The sequence below is a fragment of the Gastrolobium bilobum genome, unplaced genomic scaffold (genome assembly GCF_033153095.1).
Source record: "Gastrolobium bilobum isolate Gb01-03AN ecotype WA unplaced genomic scaffold, APGP_CSIRO_Gbil_v1 utg3921, whole genome shotgun sequence".
NCBI classification, from domain to species: domain Eukaryota; kingdom Viridiplantae; phylum Streptophyta; class Magnoliopsida; order Fabales; family Fabaceae; genus Gastrolobium; species Gastrolobium bilobum.
Window position 1 is genome coordinate 91,620 of NW_026897006.1, and position 20,750 is coordinate 112,369.

The 20,750-nt window shown below is 35.3% G+C and overlaps 1 protein-coding gene across 2 annotated transcripts; it reads left to right on the top strand.

Moving 5' to 3' along the window:
* Positions 1 to 1,813: 1,813 nt before the first annotated feature.
* LOC133303314 (probably inactive leucine-rich repeat receptor-like protein kinase At5g48380) lies at positions 1,814 to 5,143 on the top strand. 2 transcript variants are annotated; one of them, XM_061503203.1, is made up of 3 exons: positions 1,814 to 1,964; positions 2,426 to 3,420; positions 3,893 to 5,143. In XM_061503203.1, exons 2-3 carry the CDS (start codon positions 2,575 to 2,577, stop codon positions 4,892 to 4,894), a joined length of 1,848 nt encoding a protein of 615 aa, XP_061359187.1. In that variant the 5' UTR covers positions 1,814 to 1,964; positions 2,426 to 2,574; the 3' UTR covers positions 4,895 to 5,143. The 2 variants fall into 2 exon arrangements, with proteins under 2 accessions (XP_061359187.1, XP_061359188.1); XM_061503204.1 differs by lacking the exon at positions 1,814 to 1,964 and adding an exon at positions 2,023 to 2,094.
* Positions 5,144 to 20,750: the final 15,607 nt, after the last annotated feature.

Consider the following 20,750-nt stretch of genomic DNA (forward strand, 5'->3'; position numbering starts at 1 on the left):
TCTCTCTAAGATTCTCCCTCTCGGGCTCGAACCCCTCCACTATCTCTCGATTAGTGGGGATGAAAATAAGGTGGAATTACCTTTGAAAACATCCAAGAGAAGCTCCCGAAGGAGCGCCGAGCTCTGAAGAAGCATGCAATAATGCGTGGTAAAGTCCTTTTTATATAGGAGTTGTGGGTGATGACTTGGGCTTCAAGTTTAGGGAGTGCAATCATTGTTTTGGTTGAATTTTGCTGCTATAGCCTTATCTTTTCCTTACCTCTTATCCAATTATATTGGGCCGTTAATACTTGATGGATAAGATCTTTTCTTATCTTATTTGTATTTGAAAATATTGTTTCGTATAAGATAAGAACCTACCCTCATTGATTTTTGGGATTTGAAGCTGGTTTAATCTTTAAAAAGTCCTTATCCCTTGATTCCTAGAGAGTTATCCATCAGTTGGGAATCTTTACAAACTTTTGAATTTATGCAATATTGAGCTCAAATATCAAGCAATTAAGACAATAAATATGGAATTTATGCAGCTAATTCATCATAAAAATTCTAAGTTAATTCTCAATTTATGTCTTCAAAAAAATAAAAAATAATACTCAATTTTTATGATTTTTTAAAATTCAAAAGGTTTTCACAAACCATATATATATATATATATATATATATATATATATATATATATATATATATATATATATATATGAGTTTATCGTTTCTCAAGTTACTTGAAATAATTTTATCTCCGGCCATCTCAAAACTATGCCATTTTGGGTGTTAGAAGAATTAATGAAAGATGTTTTGGTAAAATTTATATAATAAGTAAACAAACAAAAATAACAAAACACCCTACATTAATTCTCTTAATACTCAAAACGACGTAGTTTTGGGATGGCCGGAGATAAGATTAGTTGAGTGACTTGAGAAATATTTTTCTCACACACACACACATATATATAATATAAATTTAATATTTATCATGTTATAGGAGATAAATATATATATATGGGATTTACATTTCTGCAGCTGCTGTACGTGCAACAATCAAATACTTGCCACATATATACTTGAAAGCATTAAATGCAAAGAATCATAACCATACACATGTCGTTGCTGTACGTAAAGCGACTGTATAAATGATTTTACACACTTATATATAAAATTAACTATCTATGACAATGACGTATTATGCATATACCTTGTCTTTTGAGCAATTTCTCCGTTACTATGTGTTAAGTAGAAGGAGGGAAATAAATATTTATTTATTAGCAAATGCCTAGAACAAATGCGGGGTGATTTTGGAATTAAAATCTTTATGCACTTGTATAAGATCTTAAAATTGACTAATTTCTGCTGAGTTACTCGACTAACTTTTTTTAACACAACTCTGTATATCATACACGAATTCGAAACTGTTGATTATGTTGGAAAAATCTGGTCTCAATCAACTCACATAGATTTCTTTGCCGTCTTGATTGCCACTCATTTTCCAAAAAAATATTAAAAAATTTGAAAGAAAATGCTCTTTCTTTCGTGTCTCCATTTTCATTGGCCCGATAATAGGACCCCACCTTTTTCTCTTTTTTCTTTTTTTTTTTTTCACAAAGGAAAGGAGAGTCAGCAACTCAGCAACAAGCACTTTCACAAGTCTTCGCGTTCTTACAGTCCAAGTCTTCTCTGCAGCTGTGGAAATCTTTGGCTTTCCTTGTTTGACCCGTTCCACATATATCTTTTTCTGCTATTCACAACCGCACTATCAAATATCATCTCAAACTCACAAAAAGGAAACTTCTTTGTTCTCTTCTCCTTTGAAATTTTCAAACTTTACAATACTCTCATATCTTCCAGTCTTCATTTTCTGCTGTTTACTTAATTTTTTTGTTGTTATTATTTTGCCTTCTCTTATGGGCAGAGTAAAGTTTCCTGCAACCTTCATGGCTTTTCCTGACTTGGGTTGTCCAAAAATCCAGGTGGGTATTTGAGTACTTGTGCAAAATCTCATTTTTACCAATTCATATCTTGAGTCAACTTTGCTGGGTTTCTCATGGTTTTGATTTTGATGTCTTCTTTTTCCTTCTGTCAAGGAATCTTTATTGCAGTGTGAGTTTTGGTTTTTTGCCTTTGTTTTTATTGGGTTGGCTTATTTTTTTGGGGGGTTGACTTGGTTTGTGTGAATTCCTGAGCTGTGTTTATTTTCAATGTTCGTCAGGGTGTGTTCTTAGGAGGATTGTTGTACTATGGAGTTTATATTGTAGTACTTGGTTTCTCAGGGTTTTAATGTGTTCTTTTCCTTATGTCAAGTAGTTGCAGTTTGAATTTTGTTCTAAAGTAAAGAATTTTGCCTTTTTGTTTATTGTTTTGGTTTATTTTTTGGGTAGTTGACTTGGTTTATGTGAATTGCTGAACTGTTTTTCTTTTTGATGTTTCTCAGGGTGTGTTCTTAGGAGGATTGTAGTACTATACTATGGAGTTTGTATTTTATGCTGTGGCTTAAATTGGATTGTATTCCAATTTGAGTGAGGTATCTGGATTACTTCTTGTTCTTCTTCTTCTGGGCTTGTGTTTAGGATCTTGGTGAAGATGGTTCTGAGTAGCAGGATTTTCAGTTCTCATATTTTTGTTAATTTCTTGCTGCTGATTAGTTGTGGCATGACCTATGGGACTGTCAGTGATATCCTCTGCTTGAGAAGTATCAAAGATTCCCTTCAAGACCCCAATAATTATTTGGGGTCTTCTTGGAATTTCAACAACAACACTGAAGGGTTTATCTGCAGATTCAATGGGGTTGAATGTTGGCACCCTGATGAGAACAGAGTCTTGAATCTCAAAATGTCAAATATGGGACTCAAGGGCCAGTTTCCTCCTGGCATTATAAATTGCTCAAGCTTAACAGGATTAGATTTTTCAAGTAACAAACTCTCTGGAACCATTCCAGTAAATATATCTACTCTTATACCATATGTGACATCACTTGATCTATCTTCAAATGAATTTTCTGGTGCCATACCTGAGAGTCTTGCGAATTGTACCTATCTCAATACCCTCAAACTCGATCAGAATCGACTCACTGGTCAAATTCCTCCACGAATCGGTGTTCTCACACGAATTAAGACATTTACTGTATCCAACAATCTTTTGACAGGGCCAGTTCCTACCTTTACCAATGATCAAGTTATGGTAAGTTATGCAAATAATCAAGGCCTATGTGGAGGAGCTTCATTGACGCCTTGCCCGGGTAGTGATTCGAAGAGTAGCACTAACACTGCAGTTATAGCTGGAGCAGCTGTTGGTGGTGTGACTCTTGCAGCAATAGGATTGGGTGTTGTTATGTTTTTCTTTGTTCGCCGTGTTCCTTTCATGAAGAAGGAAGAGGACCCTGAAGGAAACAAATGGGCAAGAAGTCTAAAGGGAACTAAAGCAATCAAGGCAAGCTATATTGATGCATTGCAAATGACATATATCATTACACTTAGAGCAAATATTCATTTTTCTTCTTAGATCCATATGTGTTTTATAACATTAGAATATGAGATACTTGTTTAAAATATTTTCAGTAGAAACTAGTTTATTGGAAAACTTTTCCAATCTTTTTTAGATACTATCAACTGAAACATTTTTTTTTTTCATAAATGTTTTATTAGCTTGATATTGTTGATTATGTTAACTGGGAAAACTTATTTAGCATATTGCTGTGCTAAACTCAGGAAATTATTATATATTCTACAGCATACTGATGAAGTATACATATGCTATGCCAAAATTAGAAAATGCATAATATCCTTTCTGAAAAATTATTTTTTGTTAGATTTATGGAGCCTTAGTTCATGTGGTTTTGCATACTGTTGGTCTCTTTTGAGAATATTATGCCTACTTCTAACTATACTGAATTGGATATCAGGTTTCTATGTTTGAGAAATCAATTTCAAAAATGAAATTGAGTGATCTCATGAAGGCTACTAACAACTTCAGTAAAAGCAATATCATTGGGACAGGAAGAACAGGAACTGTTTACAAAGCTGCTCTTGATGATGGCACAACACTTATGGTTAAGAGATTGCAGGAATCTCAATACTCTGAGAAAGAGTTTATGTCTGAGATGGGTACTCTAGGGACCGTCAAACATCGTAACCTGGTTCCTCTTTTAGGTTTTTGTATGGCTAAAAAAGAGAGGCTTGTGGTCTATAAAAACATGCCAAATGGAAATCTCCATGATCAGTTACATCCTGCTTCTGGTGAGTGTACCCTTGAGTGGCCTTTGAGGCTCAAAATTGCAATTGGAGCAGCCAAAGGATTAGCATGGCTTCATCATAGCTGCAATCCCCGTATTATCCATCGAAACATAAGCTCTAAGTGCATCTTGTTAGATGCAGATTTTGAGCCCAAAATTTCTGATTTTGGCCTTGCCAGACTAATGAACCCAATTGATACACATTTGAGTACTTTTGTGAATGGGGAGTTTGGGGATTTAGGTTATGTTGCTCCTGAGTATGCAAGAACTTTGGTTGCTACTCCTAAGGGGGATATTTATAGCTTTGGGACTGTGCTTCTTGAGCTTGTGACTGGTGAAAGAGCTACCAATGTAGCTAAAGCTCCAGAAACTTTTAAAGGAAATCTGGTAGAATGGATTGCGCAACTCTCAAGCAACTCGCAACTCCAGGACGCCATTGATGAATCACTAGTTGGCAAGGGTGTTGATAATGAGCTTTTCCAATTTCTAAAGGTCGCGTGCAACTGTGTTTCACCAACTCCAAAGGAGAGGCCCACCATGTTTGAAGTATATCAGCTTTTAAGAGCTATTGGGGAAAAATACAATTTCACTACTGAGGATGAGATATTGGTACCTGTAGATATTGGTGATGATAACTTGGAGGAACTTATTGTAGCGCGAGGAGATTGTTGAAAAGGTATGTCAGATATATAGGGTATATGTAATCAGTTTTAATTTGTAATTATCTATCTTTTTATTGTCCTAAAATAAGTGTTAGTGTTATATATAGTTTTGTGGATTTAGATCTGGTTGTGTGCTATTGATATCAAAACATCAATATAAGATCATTAATCATGGATTGTTTGCAGTTGGGTAACTTCTTTCTAATCCTTTTTTCAATTTGATTTCCTTGTTCTCCCTCTTGTATGCTGATATGATATGTATGGCAGAAACTCGTTTAGTAGTTGTCATTGATCAACTATTCTAAGAGCTTAAGTTGTGAGGCGAAGGCTTGTGAATGATTTTTTATATTTAACACGCTCTCTCATGCAAAGGTCTATTATGCTTGAAGTGTGAAAAATGCACATCTGCATAAATGTTGCGGAGATTTGTATTGTATGGTAAAAGATTAAGAAATGTTAAAATAAGAATTCATAGGTGTCCTCCATTGAACCATGTTGTGTAAATGTTGGGGACTTAACATCTGTACTAAGAAACAAAGTATTCATGTTAAATCTCAGAACTCATTTAAGTACATTGACAAATTTTTTTTTTTTGGTGAATATGTTGACAATATTGTGTTGCTCTCTAATCTCTACTTGAAAACCAACATGCCAAAAGCAAGGTGTTATATAGACTTATAGTTATTAAAAGATGAATGATGTTTCGTATGAAATTTGATCTGTTTTGGTGAAATGGTTGTGCTAGGATACTCCTCCTTTTCACTTCAACTTGTCTCTAATTCTTAGTTGCTATGTCTAGTTTGAAAGATTGAGCCCCAACCACTCCCAATTTACAGGGAGTTTACAAAATTGTGAAGTCACTTATTTTTTTAATTTTCTCTGTCATATTGATAAGTCCAGTAATATTAAATTCAATATCTTATGTCAGAAAGACCAATTCTTAATATGATTTCATGATACAATGATATCTAGGTTCTAAAAGGAAGATTGACTTCTTGAGTTTGTCGTGTGGAAGCACATTGTATAAAATGCATTTTAGAATAATTATCTTTGAAAGTTTGAGTTTATGTTTGGAAGTTCATGTTTGTGTAAAAGTAATTTTCTAAGAATGAGTTTTGTTTGGATAGTGTTGAATGAAATTACTTGGAATGTGAAATTATGAAGAAGTCTATTTCAAAATATTTTCCAGCAATGAGTTATGCAATGCAGATCTTGCCAGTGAAATTTTGTTGTACAGTATAGTGTGTAATCTTAATTTCTCTTTCTTTCTCAACTTAATGAAACATTAAAAATAAAAGGGTTAAAGGAAAATGTATTATGAATGTGAGTTGCTTTAAAGGAAATGTGTGTTGAGATCCTAGTTTTGGTTCTGAAGTCCTAGATTCTTACTATTTTTGTTTTCCTTTCCATACTTAGAATGTTCAGCATGATAATAGTATTCTTGAGTAAGGTTGTTAATTGTTTGGCGGATTTTTTTGTATCGTGTATTATAAATCGTATCGAATCGTAATATATAGAAATATAATAAAAAATATTTATTTAATAAATAGATACATATTTTGAATAGTAAGATAAAAATATAATAAACAGATATAGATTTTGAATATTTATTTAATTATTTTCTTTATTAATATAGATTTTCCATATTGATTTTTGAATTTAAATCATAAATTAAATTTTTATTTTCTTTTCCTTATTAATAATAATTTTTTAGATTTTTTTAAATTTAAATCACAAATTAAATCTTTATTTTTTATATTAAAAATTATATATTTTGATTTGATTTTTGTATGGATATTGTATCCTATGTTAAAGTATTGTATTGTATCGTACGATATTGATAATTATGTTGTTGAGGATTATTGGAACTCTTGTCCATGTAATTGGCGGTATACTAACATGTCTTCCTTTGATATTGGGAATTGGCACATAACACAAACTGATAAGGTAACATGGATTCTTATATGGGTTTTTTTTATATTTATTTGTTTTTGAAAAATATTCTAATCAGTTCATCGCTTCACAATTAATTCGATTTAGGACGGGTTCAGGATTAAAGCTTTAATGGTGTTTTTTTTGCAGCATGCAAATACTTAGATGGTCCCATTGGAAATAAATAAATAAATAAAATTAAAAAACATTGGGACACAAAACGGTGGGCTTTTTCACCCTTTTGCTCCTTATTAATTGATTAATAACCATTTTGCCCCTGATTCGAAACTATTTACCAATATGCCCCTCTTTAATCGACTACCTTGCATTTTTAATCGACTAAACGGATGTTGGGAGATTTAATCGGCTAAATCTCCCTACTTAATCGATTAAAATCATACTGACTTATTTTTTTTTTGTCAAATATGAAGATTTAGTCGACTAAATAGGGAGATTTAGTCGACTAAATCTTCCAGCAGCCATTTTTTGTCTGTTTTGGCCATTTAGTCGACTAAAAATGCAAGGTAGTCGACTAAAGAGGGGCAAATTGATAAATAGTTTCGAATCAGGGGCAAAATGGTTATTAATTAATTAATAAGGGGAAAAAGAGTGAAAAAGCCCAAAACGGTGTGAGGGTAACATAAATAATATAATAGTGTAATTGATGTATTAAAATATAATACGAATTGTTTTATTTACGTCTGAGCAAGATGAGTAGTTTTATATAAAATTTTATTTATTAATTTAACTTATATTTAACAGTTTAATTTTTTAATTATATGAGATGTTATTCATAATTAGTGTAAGACTTGTTATTTTATTCTTATAGTAGAAGTTGATTATTCTTTATTATCTATCAACATTTTTTTTCTTATTTTTTGTATTCTTCAACCAAATTATTCCAAACAAAAATTTGACTAGAAAAAATATTATTTGAAAGCAAATCAATTCATTTATAACAGTTTTCACGAAATGTTTTCATGATACTTACCATTTGAAATAGGGTAATATATCGGTACTGTCACAGGAATTTTTTTTTTCTTCCTACAGAGACAATTTTCTCTGGACCCCATGCATTGTGTTTTCTCTCTCCTTTTATTAATTTCTCTCTCCTAAATTATTGTGTCTACAGGACAATTTTCTTTTTTCCTACAAAAGCATGGATGCATTCCCCTTTGAAATATAGTGGGATGTTTGACTGTATTTTGAAAAATTAATCTCTCCCTTCTAAAAAAGTGTTGGACCCACGCAATCTTTTAAATATAAATTGGACCATTTCAACAAAAGCAATATACTCCACTTTTATTTTTATTGACAGTGGACTATTTTGAATCAGATAAAACTGATTAACATTTCATTAAATTTAATGAAAATCTAAATATTTTTCATACTTCAAATGCTTTTATATTGTATTTTTTGTGTGGAGATATATTGTATTTTATATTGGTATGCATAGATTATTTTTATAAATTTATCTGATTGGACCTAAACATAAATCACAAATATCGCTGGTTTATTATTAAATTTATATTCAACAATATTAACAAAGAAACAAACTTGCAGATTCCACTTTTGCAATAAGTTATTATAGAAAACTACTTTTTATCCTTATCATGCTTCTATCTTTCTAAAAAAAAGATTGGTTATCAGCACTTTGCAAACATTATTATGGACAAAGTTTCGATATAAATAGCATTGCTCTTTTATCAATGGTGCTGTTTTTGTGTTTGTCTTCGTTTAGATGTCTAAAATATTCAAAATACCAACAAACCAAAAAAAAAAACAGTGGGGTTGGAAAGGTTGTCAACGCATGAAAATTTTTCAATGTAAGTTGGCCAATAACAAAGTATCTATCAAAGCATGGAGTGCTTACTAGTCCCATGGAGATCCTCGATGCCCCGTCTGCAATGAATAGGCAGAAACCTTACTGAATGTTGTTAGGGATTGTCTCACCATAAAAAAGATACAGGCTTCTATTCTGCCTCCTTTAGAAAGGGAAATCTTCTTCGGAGTTGATAAGCTTGAGTGGCTGCAATGGAACTGAAATCATAAGGTGGAAAGTACAGGTACGATCTCATGAGCTACACTTTTTGTTGTTGGTTGTTGGATGATATGGCGGTGACGTAATTCAGTTGCACATGGCCAACTAGCCCGTCCTTTTCTTCACTCGCATCTCGTTGTGATTGATAATGCGCAGCAAGTGTGCGTTGCATTTGTAAAGGACACATATCTTCCAATCCAACATACTATTATTTGGCTTTCTCCTCCGGAAGAATTTATTAAATTAAATACAGATGTGCTTCTAGGGGCAATCCGAGGGTCACTGCTTGTGGTGGGGTGCTCCGAGACTCAAGTGGCAGCTGTAGAGGTGGATTTTCTTACGGAATATATGTTTGTTTAGCATGGAATGCAAAACTATGGGGTGTTCTGAAAGGACTCCAGCTAGCTTAGAGTAAGGGTGCAGGAAACTAATCATCGAAAGTGACTCAAGCTCTATTGTCGCATTGCTCACTAGGCATGGTGAGAAAGCTCGTGAGACATCTTTGGTGACTTGGATTCAAGCAATGATCAATTGTAACTGACAAGTTCACTTTATTCATACGTTGAGGGAGGCCAATTGCTGCGTTGACTACCTGGTGAACCACCTGCTAGACCGCCCAGATATTGATGATGATTTTGTCTTCTCAGAATCTCCTTCTGGATTACTCTTGATTTTGCTTGCAGACTCCTCATCCACTCCTCGAGTAAGGGGTGGTGGTTGATTCTTTTATTTTTGTTTTTTGTTTAGTTTTTCTTCCTGTGTCAAAAATAAAATAAAAATTAAAGTACTTTAAAATGGCTAAAGAAAATTATAAACAAAATTATAATAAACCCTAAGTGCAATTGAATATTAACGTATTATCACTTTAGTCCTCCAAATATTTTTATCTCCGAATTAATACCTTAAAAGTTAGTGTATAATACAGTACATCTCTAAAGATTTTGATCGCCAATTAGTCCTTCAAAGATCTGAACCATCTCCACATTTGTCTTTATAAACGGCTAAATGGTGACACAAAAAAGATGAGTTCAGTAATTATTTTATATCTTTGAAAAAAAAGATTCGATATTTTTTTATACAAATTTTGTTATATTTTAATTTTTTAGGTATTAAGAGTATGTTCGGAAATAATTATTTTTGCGAAAATAATCAATATTTTAAAAATCTTTTAAAAAATTGTATTTTTTAAACCTCAAAATAAACTAATTCAAACACTTACTAATTCAAACTAATTCTTTTAACTCGATAAAAATAAACTGGATTGTCCCTTATAAAGTGAGGCAACATGACTCGGTTTATTTAGCAACCAACTTAAGGTGGGCTAATCTAATTAATCGAATTACTCAATTTTAATAGTTTTAATTATGAGTAGATTGATTATTAGCTCTAGGTCTAAGTGTAAATCTTGTCTTTTATCATATAAAAATCAATCAAGCATTATTCATTTTATATTAAACATTTAAGTTTCAAACTCCACTCAACTCGCCCAAAAATTAGGTCGATGAATTTTTCTTCGCTAACATGTTGAGATCTTCCTAAAAATGGATTAAACAAGCCAGGTTTGGTTGAACTAATTTCAAAAAAGCTATTATGGTAGATTGGATTATGCAACTCTCAAGAAGCTCATTATCACTAGTTGGCAAGGGTGTTGATAATGAGCTTTTCCAATTTCTAAAGGTTGCGTGCAACTGTTTTTAACCAACTTCAAATGAGAGGCACACCATGTTTAAAGTATATCAGCTTTTAAGAGCTATTCGGGGAAAGATACAATTCGACAACTAAGGCCGCTTAATCGAGAGCGCATACCTACACTTAATTATTGCCGGGTTGGATGAAGAATCTCCTTTGGCCAAATCAATATACAAAAATCTGGTCAATGACTAGGAGTAATTGAGGAAGAGCTCAGAAAAATACTTGAACGTGGAGGAAATAGCTATAGCCTACGTGGCTACTAAAGGGGAGACAAGGGGCCGAAGCCCTCATTGTCAGATCCCAGACAAAATAAAAGGCAGAGATTGGCAAGGATCCAGGAGAGTGGCTGATTCTATCTCTAGAGCACTAGAAGAACGCCTTTCAAGAGCCAAGTTCGAAAGTTACGCCCTTTGAATGTCTCCAGATCTCGAATTTGGAGGGAGGTTTGCCAAACCTAGCTTCATAATGTTGAAAGGTCGAGGCCAATCAGGAACAAAGACAGATTTGACCGCTCCAAGTACTGCATGTTCCATGATGGCCACAGACATACTATAGATGAGTGCTGAGACCTTCATGATGTCATAGAAAAACATATCACAGAGGGAAAGTTGAAATAATACCTCACACGTACTCAAGGCAGGAAGAGCGGCAAACGCAGACAATGAAGTTGCAACAGGAGCCCAAGTTCGAAGAAGGATAACAGAAGAGATCGTGATAGAGAAGACAAAGGCAAAAGAAAAAGGTTGAAGCCAAAGACGATAAAAAGTGGACTCTATCCACTTTCATATGTATGCACGAAAAATATTAACGTTCTTGAAGGATATCTTAGATTTATGCGGAAGCGGTTTAGGACCTAGTACATTGGTATGCTTACCGAATCATCCTTGTTTCACAATTACCTCTCGGTGCGCAGGTCTCGTGTAGAATCTTCCCTTGTAGGATTCCTCTTCACGAACAGCTCACCTCAGCGCCGCAGCACGAACAACCTCCTTGAAGCTGGACTGTGGCAGATCTTCCAAACTATCTCTCGAGGAGGAAGGGGAAGTGTGTGGGCACTGATTAGATTCTGAGCTTGCCTCTTTCTCACAAAAGAGACCTTGAAGGCTGATGACTTAAGAGGTACTATTTAAGTCATCATCTATCCGAAAAATACCCCATCCCTTGTCTCAAGCTAGCTTGGGGATCTACCATCTGTTATTAATCAAGGCTCCTGATAATCAACGAATGATTATCTAATTCGGTGCTACTCCACTAAAAGCCCGAACTTGAACTCCAAGATTAACAACACTTATAACATGAATATGCATCGCCCCTTTGTAGAATGTCTATAATTGATTGACAAGTTTTCTGTAACTCAATCAATTATTTATTCCCTTGACTATGATAGTTTCTCTGATGGATTACATGCACTGGCCAGTGTCTTTAATATCCAAGTACCGAAACATATCAAGGGGACATATCCTACAAATTCCATGTTGTTTATCTCATAAATACCGATAATCAAATAATCTCACTCCCAAAATACCGAGTTATTGGCCGTCAATAGATCGAACCTCACCCGTTGGTAAATCAAAGAATGAAAACTATTTGATTACCTATTTATAATAAACTCAGGATTAAGAGCAATCACATAACTATAGTTAACTGGAGATTTGATACCTTATGACAGAAAAACAACCTTAATCAAATCTCTCCTTGATCCTTTCAATGTGAATGTTAATTCACACCAATATTTTACAATGATTCGGACAAAATCATTTCATAAAATATTGCAGCCTGAATAAAGTGCCCAACTTTATTTAACGGCTGTGACTCCATTCATCAATTGTGAGATCCTATGATCATGTCCTCCATGAACGTATCCATATGATCATATACTCCACAATTTGATCCGGACCTTTATGTTTGTAAATAGTGCGCAAAATAAATAAATAAAACCTTATTTATGAAATTCAGAAAATTATTTTATTGTTTCATCGTCTTACTCCAAGAGCACAATGAAACCAATAACTCCCACTTGCTTAATGCAAGTCTGGGATCCTCCTAAGACCCAAAGAAGTAACATGCCTCTCGAACACAAGTTCAGGCAAACTCTTAGTAACTGGGTCTGCAAGATCCACCTCTAATGCTATCTGAGTTTAGTGAAAAACTCATAGCTCGAGGTTGATTTTCTTGAGTCAATATCCACTTGAAATAACTGAATTTTTGAAAACTCAGCTTTTCAAGACTCCCACTAGAATATACCAGCATATAATCTCTCGTTCTCCAAAGATACTTGAGTACATGCTTAACAATAATCTAGTATTCCTCTAGGTTCAAAATGGTACTATCTCACTACTCCCACTGCGTGACAGATGTCTGGTTTAACGCCCAACATGATATGCGTGAGTCTACCTTTGCCAAAGCATAAGATATCTTGCTCATGCATTCTTCCTTCTTAGAAGTCTTTGGTCACTCCTTAGGAAGATGAATTCCACATCTGAGAATTATAATTCTTCTCTTAGAATTCTCATGTTGAATTTTGGCAAGAGTTTTGTCAATGTAAGTAGCCTGAGGTGATGCCAACAACTTATTCTTCCGGCCTCATAAGAGTTTTATACCAAGAATATAATTGGCTTCCCCAGTACTTCCATACCAAAACACTAACTTAGCCAACTCTTTATGCTTGATATTACCTCCACATTGTTTCTAATAAGGAGCATATCATCTACATAAAGTACCAGAAAAGCTACTGTCTTCCGTTGTATCCTTTACATACAAATACACATCATTCATCAAGGTTCTCTCAAAATCAAAATTTTGATAACCTGATCAAAACTGATGTTTCAAGACCTGGATGCTTGCTTAAGTCTATGAAATAGACTTTCACAACTTGCATACCGTGTGTTCCTACTCATTTGCTATAAACCCTTTTGGTTGTTGTATGTAGATATCCTGACATCCAACTCCCAAAATGAAATCTCATAATTGAGACTTATAGCAACTAAGAGAATCTGGATAGACTCAAGCATGGCGTCTGGCAAAAAATGCCTCCAAGCTAGCTTTGAAGGTTTTCACCTTTCTGTCCATCCTCTCTTTGCCTTTTATGTCCACATGCACCTTGTGGGTTTTACCCCTCTTGGTGTTTTTACTAGGACCGAACGGAGTTGAAATACAAGTATTTCATCTCATTGTTCATAGCTTGAGCAAAACTTGATCAACAACATCTTCTAGTGCATTATCGTAACTAGTAGGATCAATGTCACTCAACAAAAGACAAATTGAGAGTTAACAAGGTTCTCTCCCACTACGAATGTACTGCACTAGACCTTGTGTATTTATAGGTAAAACAAAGAATGGGTCAAATGATGGATCTTCAATTTCTTGAGGATCCGCTTATCCTTGATATTGTTCCTTTACATGTGATACTAATATTTCTACTAGTTTCACTTATATATTATCATGTTGAATTTCCAATCATGGTTCTCTTGTTTGTTCACTTAGAGATATATATATATATATATATATCCCCTCTTGAACAATCAAGGGAACAGTGGATGAAGCTTCTAGAGATTCTGGAAATTCTTGATCTGAGATAAATCTCATCAAGAATAACCTAACTTAAGAGCTTATAATTTCTTATCTAGTCCTCCTTTAAGAAAATCATGTGAGTGCTCACTTAGATTATCTTGTCCTTAAGACTAAATAAGAAATCATCCCTAGTTCTCTTAGGGTAGCCAAAAGATATGCACTCTTCCATACAAGATTCCATCTCATTTGACTGCTGTTGTAGGACGTGTGCGTAGCACCCTAAATCCGAATATGGTTTGATCTGGGCTTGCACCCTTTCCATAATTCTTTAGGTGTCTTTACAACAAACTTTGACGGAATCAAGTTAAGAAGGTACATTTCCTTCTCTTAGGCATCTCCCTTGAACAACATTGACAAAGATGAATAACTGAAATGTTTGATTTTCGCATACTGCAACTTCATTCAACTAACGCGTTCTTAGAGTTGACAGTTACAAAAACTATCCCCTCTTAAATCAGGTAAGACCTGAACTCACCAGACAGGTAGCCAACACTTTATTCAGACCAAAGTGTTTTTGATTTGAACACCTACATGCTTTTCTGCCTCAGACTAAACCTCTTGGAATTTCCAAAAGCTTTAGACTTATGGCGCACTTGGTTCATCTGTCCAAATCCAGAGTAAACATTCATATAATGAAGTACTCATCACCTCTTCTGGTCTGAACGCTAATTGGTCCACATACATTAGTATGTACCAGTTCCAGTTGAATAGTTGCGCAAACCATTTTGGCCCTTGTAAGATTGCTTGGCCACTTTACCTTCCAAATAGGACTAACATGTAGCTGTTAGTTAAAAGATTCTTGAACTTTCAGTCTCTCTTTTAACTAAAACATATTTTCTACTTGAGATAATGTGACTCAATCACAAAAGCCAAAGTTATGTTTCATTTGAAACTTTTATTTCTTTGGTGAAAGTTCTTGTTCATCATCCTTTCCATTCAACATAACAAATTTAAAAAGGGTATAGGACATAGGTAATAAAGACTATTTAAACAATGTACCAGAACAAAACAAGACGAAGATGAACTTCGAAATGTAACTGAGGAATCAATTGCATTGTCAAACCATGTTTTAACCAAAACAACTAACAAAAATTGAATTCCTCTTGAAATCTGGAACAAATAAACAATCACCCAAAACCATAGTCTTATAAATAACTTGTCTTACTGCAAATGCAGACACAAGTTCCCATTTTCAAGCTTAAAATATCTGTCCATTTCTGACAGGTATGCCATGTTTGAACTACTACAAAGAGTAACAAACATAATCAGTGATTCCTGAATCAATAATTCATTCACTGATCAGGCCTTGATATGCCCATGTCAGGTTCTTTTCATCACCTCTGGATAATTTTTCTTTCAGTATCCCTTCAGTCTGCACTTGAAGAACTTGCCTTGCGGTTTCTTCATAGCAACTGGTTTGACAACTGATAACCAAGTCATTTTGTTCTTGTTACCACCCTTGGGTTTCCCTTTGGATTTAACAAGACTCTTAGCAAAACCTGCACCGACTGCATTCTGTCTAGCAGAGCTGCTAGACGCAGCAAACATGTCATTGAGAGTCTGAAGCATTTCTACTCCACTCTTAATCATGTACACTTGCTTCTGCAAGTATTTGGAAAGACTGACAATAATATAGCAGCGAACTACCATATCTGCCCTTTCCTAATCTAAGAAATGCATCTTAGTTTCCTAAGACGCATCCTCTGCAGGTTGCTATGGCCCTCGCATTGTCAGAACAAATTTTAGCTTCCATGTTTTAGAACAATATCAAAAAATTTGCTTTTCACTTATTCATAGTTGGTACCATCTAGAGGTTTTCGACTCAAAATCATTTCTAAGATATTTTCTGAAAAACATATAAAGCACACAATTACAAACAAATAATGCAATAAACAAACGAAGTGCGAGTAGATTCTCAAAACTACTTTTGTTTATTGTTAACAATCATTCAGTTTATCTTTACAAGGCTTACGATGGGCAAGTCACTTGTAAAAACCAAAATTGTTATTTGGGCCTTCAGTGCCATTGCCAGAGCCTCGATGGGAGGGTTAACAATTTTACCAAAGTTGAATGTAATTAACCATTGTTTAATTTTAAAATTATCCTTAGTGTCTAAGCATTGCCGACGATGGGCCGTACAATACTTTACTAAAATTTTGAAATTATTAAGATTTAATCTAGTGAAATCTGATTATCCTTATCCGATGGGGCTTCAGCGATAACCATTTCACTAATAAACCCACAAATGGAGCCCGCAGGTTTTAAAATTAATTAATTTTTAAAACCTTCACCCATTCAACATTTTTGTTTGAGAATTTTCATTAGCCCAGTCGAATTCATTGTTTAATTTCAAAATTATCTTTAATAACTTAGTATTATCGACGATGGGCCGTACAATACTTTATTAAAATTTTGAAATTATTAATGCCCAATAAAATCCAATCATGCTTATCCGTTGGGGCCTCACATGATTATTTTATTGATAGGCCCACAATGCGCCTGGAGGTTAAATTAATTTCTTAATTTAAATCTCCTCCCATAGATATTTAAGTCCAATCTAATAAAATCCAATCATGCTTATTCGATGGGACTTCACATGATTATTTTATTAATGGTCCTATAATGCGCTTGAAGGTTAAATTAATCTCTTAATTTAAATCTCATTCCATTCAACATAAGCAACATTTTCTAATTTCCAAGAATTATTTAATTGAGAGTATCCTTTGTTTGATTTCAAAAACTATATAAGTAAGAGCGCCGATAAACGTGCACTAAGCTTAACATAATTTTGAAAGTATTAAGGTCCTGAAATCCGGTCACTTTACGTCAGCGTGTGCTCCAAACAATCATGATACATGAATGTTGTATGCAGCGTGTGTTATTCCATGACCATTTCAGAAAAACCCACAAATTACTCGTAAAATAAAAGAATTCTCTCAGGAAATTTTATCTAATTATTTTTCTAGATTTAAATCATCCAAATAGCTGACTTAATTATTAATCTAGATTGCAACTATCATAATAATTATCATTTATGAGGATAATTTGAAATCAAAATAATTTCCATAACGATTATTTGTCTTGATGTTAATTATCCAAAATTAATTAATTCAATTATTAATCTAGATTTTTAATAAAAATCATAAAAATTATTAATTAATTTCTTAGGATGATTTAAAATCAAAATAATCCTATAATAACTATCATACTAGTCGCTGAAGACATAATAGCTATTATGCTCATGCAATCATACAAGTTATGCAACAATATGGCACCACCTATTCTATATGGCATGTTATCGCAATAAAGCATGTTATCTATCATATAATTTATACCAATCAATAAAAGCATTAAATAATAAATCATAATTACTTTAATCCATGGCCTTCCTATTTTAAAGAAAATAAAATAAAATAAAATTAAATAATACAACTTTGGAATTTGACTTTCGCCTAGCCCATAGTATCTGTCTCAAGCCCCTTTAGGGTTTCATGGGCCCAAAAGCCCAAAGACCCAATCCTTTGGCGAGAAACCCTAGGACGCGAAAGAGGAACCCTAGCCGTCAGGTCTGCCGCGCCGTCACCCGAAGTCAAATCAGGCTGAAACTCCAGGGGAAGGACCGCCACGTAGAGACGAGTGCACCGCCGCCGGAACCACCCAAAAAGGTGGACGGACGCTCTCTCACTCTCCCATTCTTTGCCGGAGAGTGGCGGCCACTCTCATAATCTTGTGGAGGCGCGAGGAGGCGCGTCTAAACTCATATGGCAGTGAGCCACCCACTGTTGCGTTTGTCTTTCCGTCCTCTTTCCAACCATATATAGATCTTCCCATTCCGAGATCGGTAAGTCCTCGAAAAGTCTCCGACAGTGCTGACTGCGCATCTTCCTCGCGATTTCTCGATCTTGAACTTTTACAAAATATTGAAAGAATACACAGAAATTCCAGAAATAAACAAAAACAGCAAGGAGGAAACCTAATCATATGGGATTAGCCTCCTTGTTACAAATCGAGAAATACACGAGAGACCCTAACCATGGATTAAAGCATTTTTACCGATTAAAATTTAAACTTTTATGAAAATAAATTATAAAATACACATGCTAGATTCATACCATAATCCTAGAACCCTAGGTGCCACATTTCAAGAAGCAAAACTAATTACATGAATAGTGAAACTAGATTCACATACCAATGTACAGCCAAGGCTCTGATACCAATTGAAGGATATCTTAGATTTATGCGGAAGCGGTTTAGGACCTAGTACATTGGTATGCTTACCGAATCATCCTTGTTTCACAATTACCTCTCGGTGCGCAGGTCTCGTGTAGAATCTTCCCTTGTAGGATTCCTCTTCACGAACAGCTCACCTCAGCGCCGCAGCACGAACAACCTCCTTGAAGCTGGACTGTGGCAGATCTTCCAAACTATCTCTCGAGGAGGAAGGGGAAGTGTGTGGGCACTGATTAGATTCTGAGCTTGCCTCTTTCTCACAAAAGAGACCTTGAAGGCTGATGACTTAAGAGGTACTATTTATATGGGTTCCAAGAAATCCTAGCTCATTGGGCTCTAGGTTCCTTGGGCTCTTCTCATACTAATAACCCATTTGGGCTTTAGTAAAAGAGCAAACCCAACAGTTCTCTCTCTCTCTTGATATATATATATATATATATATATATATATATATATATATATATAAGGTAGGATATTCATACTACTCTTTTTTCTACCACCAATCCAGACAAAAGAAAAGACAGAGATCGGGAAGGGTCTAGGAAGGCGGCTAATTCTCGCTCTAGGGCACCAGAAAATAGCTTCTCAAAAGCCAAGTTCGATATTACGCCCCTTTGAATGTCTCCAGATCTCGAATTTGGAGGAAGGTTGCATAAACCGAGCTTTGTAATATTGAAAGGCTGAGCTAAATCAGGAACAAAGGAGGACTTGACCGCTCCAAGTACTACGCGTTCCATGATGGCCACAGACATACCACAAATGAATGTTGGGACCTCCGTGATGCCATAGAAAAACACATCAGAGAGGGAAAGTTGAAGCAATACCTTACACGTACTCAAGGCAAGAAGAGCGGCAAGCGCAAACAGCGAACCCGCAGCAGGAGCCCAAGTCCGAAGAAGGATAATAGAAGAGACCGTGATAGAGATGACAAAGGCAAAGGAAAAGTGGCTGAAGCCAAAGACGATGAGTTCCACGAGCCCAAATTTTATTACAATGTTATAAGCAAGGCTCTTAGAGATGACGGAGACATTGCTAGTGCAAGGAGAAGATACCTAAAAGAGGTCATGTCGGTAAGAGGCAGACTACATTTCAAGAAAAAATGGGACAAGCTCGATCCCCAAAATTTATTTTTCACTAAGGATGATTTGGAGAAGGTCATCCCGGGTCACACTGGTGGGCTCGTAGTAACCGGGTTTCTGGTTAACTGCCGAGTTAGAAGAATATTCATCGACCCAGGGAGTTTAGCTGACATTTTGTTATGGAGTGCTTTCCAGAGGATGAATCTTGATGAGCAAGACCTGAAACCTCACGTGACCATGCTGGTAGGTTTCAATGGAGAACGGTTACCCCCTAAAGGTTTCATTGATCTAAAGCTTACACTGGGAACAAAGGAAGCATTTCAGATCGGACGAGTTCGTTTCATTGTTGTAGAAGCTTCCTTGTCTCATGATGTCATCATTGGCCGACCTACCATACATGAGTGGGACATGCTTGTCTCCACCAACCATCAGGCATGGAAAATGGTGGGGCCCAAGAATAAGGTCGTCATAATCAGGGGAGATCATAAAGAATCTAGGGAGTATTATAATGAAACAAAGACTATATGCCCTTGCGGCAGTCAGGTCAACTTGGTCAAGCTTGATATGAGGGAGAAAGTGCAAACTCCCAAGCCGAAACCAGAAGGTGAATTGGAGAACATAGTTATTGGAGAAAAAGCTAAGCACTTTACCAAGGTCAACAAGAACATGAAAGCCAACACAAGGGAACAGATTCTCTCTTTCCTAAAGGAGAATCGTGACTTTTTGCTTGGAAGGCGTTTGAGATACCTGGCATAGATTCAACTTTTTGCTGCCATAAGCTTTCTATGTATCCAGGAGCGAAGCCAGTCTCTTAGAAGAAGAGAAAGATTGGACCTGACCGACGTCAGGCATTAAGTGATCATGTGGATAAGATATTGGAAGCTGGGTTCATCAAGGAAATACAATATACCATATGGCTCTCAAATATGATGATGGTTAAGAAACCCAGTGGGAAGTGACATATTTATATTAACTATACTGACCTCAATAAGGTTTGCCCAAAGAATTTGTATCTTATTCCTAATGTAGATCAACTAGTGGACAATACTTTAGGCTTCCAGCTCCTCACATTCATGGATGCGTGCTCTAGTTACAACCAGATTTCACTACACCCCAGTGACCACGAGAAGACCTCCTTCATCTCTGAGAATGGAAATTTTTATTATAATGTAATGCCTTTTGGACTTAAGAACGCAGAAGCAACCTATCAAAGGATGATAGATCGAGTTTTTGAAAAGAAAATTGGCAGAAACTTGGAAGTCTACATTGATGATATGATAGTGAAATCACTTCGGCCGGACGATCACGTGGCCGACTTGAAG

Bases quoted from the DNA above. Each gene is read 5' to 3' on its own strand.
- LOC133303314 (XM_061503203.1), top strand. From the start codon at position 2,575: ATGGTTCTGAGTAGCAGGATTTTCAGTTCTCATATTTTTGTTAATTTC. The intron at 3,421-3,892 runs GCAAGCTATATT...ATTGGATATCAG, and splicing joins AGGGAACTAAAGCAATCAAG to GTTTCTATGTTTGAGAAATC.